At 36.0% G+C, this 6165-nt stretch overlaps 1 protein-coding gene across 1 annotated transcript in view; it reads right to left on the reverse strand.

Annotated features, from left to right (window-relative positions):
* The window catches only part of KMO (kynurenine 3-monooxygenase), a 38750-nt gene extending 34953 nt beyond the window's left edge, over positions 1-3797 (reverse strand). Inside the window, exons 1-2 of the mRNA XM_045536976.1 lie at positions 3704-3797; positions 3204-3448 (exon numbers count right to left, since the gene is read on the reverse strand). Of these exons, the coding sequence (XP_045392932.1) occupies positions 3204-3257 (54 nt within the window). The 5' untranslated portion in view covers positions 3258-3448; positions 3704-3797. The remainder of the gene's footprint in view (positions 1-3203; positions 3449-3703) is intronic.
* Positions 3798-6165: the final 2368 nt, after the last annotated feature.

Genomic DNA, 6165 nt, shown 5'->3' on the forward strand with positions numbered 1-6165 from the left:
TACCATTTTAACATCTTTTCCTACTCTTTTCTTCAATATTTAAACTCTCCCCAGTTTATGATCATGGTTTAGTTTCATGCAACTTTAGTTTCTTAGTAAGAGCTCCCTTTACTGATCTGTTAATTCCTGCTGACCTCTTTGACTTGACATGTCTTCAAAGAAAGGAAATCAATCTGATTTAGCCGGGGATCAAGTGATCACTAGAGCAGAGCAAGGACAGATTCTCAGGGTGACTTCTCACTAGGCAAGTGTGCTAGTCATGGTAGGCTACCACTGATTAAAATTGAGGGAAGTCTTTGGACTTCTAGGAAAGGTTCTTGACTCTTAATTTGTCCCCTAGAGGCCAGGGGAGAGCTTTAATGTGTTAGACAATATAAGGTACAGGGTACAGCCCGTGGGGAGGAGGAGATGGGAAATGTCAAAAAAGACACAAGGAAGAAGAAAAAAATGCATCCTCTACATAGTGAATCTAACCTTCCTGAATTGCTCTCTTGAATCAAAACTTTTTTAAAAATAATTTCCTGAATATTCAAACTTGCATGAGTTATGAAATTTCCTTCACTTTCATATCCTTAAGTTTTATCATTTCTCTCATTCATTCATCTGTCAAATACATTATAATGTCAAGCATGATTCCAGCCACTGGAATACATCAATAAATAAGAATTTGTATTCGAGTTGGAGCAGATAAACAGCTAAAAAACAAAGCAAGCAAACAAACAAACAAACAAACCTACAAAGTGTATAATTTGACATACTGATAGATAATATAAAATCATAAAATGGGGAAGGGGTGAGGCCAGAAAGGAGGAAAGGCTTAGTTCATACGGGGCTTTTGGTAAAGAGCTTGGATTTTATATTACTTGTAACAGGACATCATTGAAAGGAAAGGTGTTAAGCAGGGAATGATAATGATCAGATTCATGTTTTAAAAGGAATATTCCAGCTGCTGTGTGGAAGACAGATTGCAAGTGGATAGGAGTTGAAGCTCGGAGACTATTTAGGAGGCTGTTGTAGGAGTACGGAAGAGCGATGATCGCTTGGACTAGGATGATAGCGACGGCCATAACTGAAATATATTTTGGATATACAGCTTACTGATGGAGGGAAAGAGGAAAAAAACCAAAATAGAATAAAATTTAAAAAAGAAATAAAATATGACGCCTAGGCATGGGACTGAGCACTAGGATGGATAGAATTCTTTTGGAGAGGAATTTTAGGTGCTTTCTGGTACATGTGTAGTAATTGATGTGTTCTATTTTCCAGTACATGTATGCAGCAATTACATGATGAAGAGTTGAAGAGTTATTTAGGGAGAAATCCATGGATAATACCCACATCTTTATGCCTTCCAAAAATCCTATGTCCAATCCCATATTTGTCATCTCCCTCTTGGAATTCTCAGAGACATAAGAGACATCACTGCTGCCACCCTAGTCCAAGTCTTGGACTAACAGCCTGCTAACTCGTCTAGCTAGTCTTCTTACAATTGTCCTAGTCATTCTCCATGTAATAGTCCGAGGGACCACTTAAAATTACAGCTTACTTTGTTGCCTAAAATCCTGCAATAGCTTTTCACTGTACTTCAAATAAAATTCGATGTTCTTGCCTGGCTCTCTAAGATCCTACAAGATCTGGCTATGTTAGCTTCTCCAGCCTCATCAGCTAATTTGCAAGAGCTCGCTATTCCAGCCTCTCCAGCCTCATCAGCTACTCTTCTTTGGCCTCGCTTCATTCCTGCCTTTCTTTTTGCTCCTTGAACATGTGCAGCTCATTATTGCCCCAGGGTTTCTCTTCTTGCTGTTCCCTTTGCCTGAAATGCCCTTTCCTGAGATGAGATGGTCCCATGTCATCATTCAGGCATCTGTTCATATATCCTCTCCTCAGAGAGGCTTTCCTTGCTCACACACAAAACAGATACTCTCCAGCATTACTCTACTGGAATGTCATTCATAATCCTTATCCCTAACTGACATTATCTTATTTGTTTTCTTCTTCATTGTCTTTCTCTTCCCTGGAATGTTCACCCCTGTATCCCGACTACCTAAAACAATATTGGTGCATAGCAAGTACTTAATAAAATTTTATGAAATACAGGAATTTTCATTTTGTGCAACATTCTGATAGGAAAGAATTCAACGCATGCCCAGTATGCAGCAATGACAACATATGTCCCATATAGTGACCAACGAAGCATGTGATGGCATTCCTTAGCACTCTGAAACTCAGAAGCAGAAATGTTAAAGGAACTGTCTTAGCACTGGGGGAAAGACAACGAGGAAGGCAGAACAAAAGACAAAGTTAGTATATACCATACAAATACATGGGTGGCATAAAATATACCAATCTATGTGCAGCCTAGAACAGTGTTAGCCTCTCAATAAATTTTTGTTGAGTAACTGAATGAATGAATGAATACCTATGACTTAAAAGCTTGCACGTGATTTGACCAAAGGTGAAAGTAAAACAACTGAACTTTAACTAATTGGGATATTTTCAGTCTAAAACAGGAATTATGCCGAAAGGGGTAAAATGCAGTTTACTTGAGGCAGATTCACATTGAACAGAACTAGCTTCGGCACCATAACTATGGAAGCAGGGGAGCGGCCCCTCCTTACATCTTGCCAGGTGTGGGGCGAGTCCCACCACCTTTATCTTACCTGGCCAGTGAGAGGTGAACACCTCACTGTACTGCCTTAAGCGCTCTGTTGGAACAGCTAAATAAGTCAGGTGATCAAATAAATATTACTCCCAATTACTCATATAACTAGCCAACATTCAACATGATAATCTTGACCCTTCATATTCCTTGACCCTTTTGTTCTCATTAGACAGCATTCACTGAGTTCTTAAAGTGAGGCGAATGTTTTTATTAAAATGAATATTAAGCCTAATATCTGTTCTTAAAAGCATAGCCAATTTGGGGATAAAATCAAGTTCACTTTGCTTTCTTTTTGGCTTTCAAGAAATGCTAAACCAAAATAATGAGGAAAAACAGATACTGTTATATTTAATGGATATAAAATACCTTTCCTGGAAAAGAAACAATTAAAGCTAATACATATTTAAAAATAGGAGCATTTAAATATCAGAAACAATTTCACAAGAAAATTAACAATCGTACAAGTGATGAACAATAATTAAGAGTATAATAATTAGTATATTACCACCAACAGTAATAATACATTCAAAAAGATTCTTACCAAGCCACCACCAATGACAGCTACTTTCTTCCTTTGAATGTCAGATGAGTCCATAACTGCCGAAGTACTTTTCACAACTGTTGCTTCTGCCACAGAGAGAACTATCTCTCCTACACACTGATTTCTCTCAGTTTTTATACTGCCCAAAGCCCACTGTATTTGAGAGCCAGCAGGAATGTTTGGTCAGAGCTAATTTCCCTTGATAGCAGTTAACTCATTAGTAGCCCAAAGTACAATCAGCTGGGCTTGAAGAAAAAAAAAAAAAAAAAAGGAATTCATTACAATAACCAAATTTTGAAAAATACAACCAATTGAGGACATTCACTATTTTATGTGTAAGACAGGAATTTTTTAAGCAGTCTTACGGCTTTTCTTCTTCTTTTTCTACAACATGTATTCTTAGTTTCATTTTCATTCATGATTAACCATGAATGAAACCTCCCCCATCTGAAGCATCTTCTACAATCTTAGGGAGTAAGATGACATGGCTCATAACTCACCTGTGGATTATTCTTGTTATTAAGACCAACTAAGAATTTCATCTAAAGGGTCCTCGTAGATTGTCTTTAACAGACTCTACCAGGGAAATTTTTTTGCAAGGTCTTTTAATACTCTCTTTAGCAAGATTTTGAATTGCATAACTGACCATACTTCCTGTTTTATCTTGTTTGCAGCCTGGATACCAGAAAATTTAAAATCTACTTTGTATATTACAGTGAAGGGATGTGGTTAATATTATGCTTCTGTAAATTCACTCCTGGCTCCATATTACCTATTCACTTTTTTGTCTTTTTTTAACCCCATTTGGGTTTTTGTGCTTATGTTTGAATTGCCATTTTTTTCTGGAACATAAAATAAGAACATAAATGAAGACACTTCTTCATTTCCAGTGACAGCACGAAGAATTCGGAACAGTTTTTCCCTGGTTGGGAATTAGTTAAACATCATTCAATAGTGACCCCTTGTGGATAAGTATGGTTAAGCATTTTATTTATTTATTTTGAATAGGTGATATCACATGATATCAAATTCAAAAGACACAAAGGGGTACACAGTGAGTGAACAGTAATTCTTTTCCCACCCCTGACCCTTGGCCACCTATTTCTCCTGCCCGGAGACAACTGTTTTGGTGTGTGGATTACCCTATTCTTCTACACGCTTATTATGTCCTTGTTCGTTCTTTCTTTCCTTGTTTCTCTCTCTCTCTCTGTCCCTTCCTCTCTCATTATCTCTCTCTTCCTGCTTCCCTTCCTTCCTTTCTTTTTAAACATAAATGGACGTACATTTTACACCCTTCCTCACACCCTTGCTCATACCCTATTTTTTCACTTTACAACATATAGCTCAAGAATTCTTCAATATCAATATACAGAGAATTGTATCATCTTTTGAAAGCTTTGAAAAATTGTGGACTATAATACAAATGTACAGTATATTAACTTACTGTAAAGCAAGCACCCACGTAACTACCACTCAGGTCCAGAGACAGAACATCTCCAGACTCCCAGAAGTCTGTGTGTCCCTTGCTAATCACCTCTCCTTTACAGAGGTAACCACCATACTGGCTTTATTACTTCCTTGCTTTTATTTCTGATGGTGCCATCATACATACATTCCTAAACTAGTTTAGTTTTTCCTTTTCTGCTATACATGAACTCATATTGGTTTTTTTCTTTATACTACTTGCTTCTTTTTCTAAATACTTTTTCTTAAGTCCATCTGTGTTGCTGCATGTGGCTCTGATTCATTCATTTCATTCATTCATTATTGTCATGTTATTTAATCCATTCTATTGTTGATGGACATTTGGGTGTTTTCAATTTTTCTTAACATCATGAATGATGTTGCTGTCACACAAATTCTTATATATACAATGTAGTACACACATGTATGAGTATTTCTGGGATTTATATGCTCCTATGCATAATAGCTGCTGGGAATACAGGGAAAAAAATGCTACTCCCTTATAAATAGCATTTTATTTTTCGAGGGATATGAAGCAAAAATATCAAAATGACAGTATTTTTTAGAAAATAATAGTACCTGTTAGTAAATGCTTATTATTGTAGTTTTCTGTTAAACCAATGACAAAAATAACAATATTACAATAATAATAACAATATTATCTTCACATTAAACATTAAAAGTGTTGTTTGCCTTTTGATGCTGGAGAGAGTAAACATATGATGAAATATGTGGCTCATTGTTTCCTAAAACCATTGTTTTATCTTTTGATTCTGATTTTTTTCTTTTATTTTGAAGTTCTACCTTGTAAATAATAATCCTTGGTTTCATTTTTTCATCAAGTATTTCAATAATTTACAAATCATTAGTTGACAGACAGAGGAGATACTGAGCTATAAAAAATACGCGTGGGTTTTCTGGAGTGTTTTGATTGTAGTTCAGCTATTACGATCTCTCACTTAATTTTTTTACTTTAAATACGATTCAAATTCATAAGTCATAAGACAACATAAACCATGTTTCCAAGAGGTTTAACGGAGCCACTGACACTTGTAAGCTTGCCTTTGCAGGTTCTGGACTTTTGACTTCTGGACATCATCCAGTGTTTCTCTTTATTAATTGCCATCTGGTTCCAAGCAATAGAAAGGAGAAGAGGAGATAAAATTGTGGTTCAGATGCCATTTTACATCAGTTCCTGCTTTTCTGTCATCACCTATCATATTATAGCTATCTACCTTTCTTAATTTGGAAATGCACATATTAGCTATGCAAAAAACTGTATACAAATTCCCAGATCACTTATTTATGGACATCTTTCACATTACATTTAAAAAGGAGAATTCTGAGAGTACAGGCTAAGAAGAGAAAGGAAATTGCGGAGACCTCAAAATGACAAGTTAAAAGAAATGAGTAATTATTTTATTTTTGAGCAGTGAGATTATGAGTAATTCTCTATATTTTGCTGCACTTTCCAAAATTTCTACACTTAAGATATCTG

This window comes from Lemur catta, chromosome 25, assembly GCF_020740605.2.
Source record: "Lemur catta isolate mLemCat1 chromosome 25, mLemCat1.pri, whole genome shotgun sequence".
Lineage (NCBI taxonomy): Eukaryota > Metazoa > Chordata > Mammalia > Primates > Lemuridae > Lemur > Lemur catta.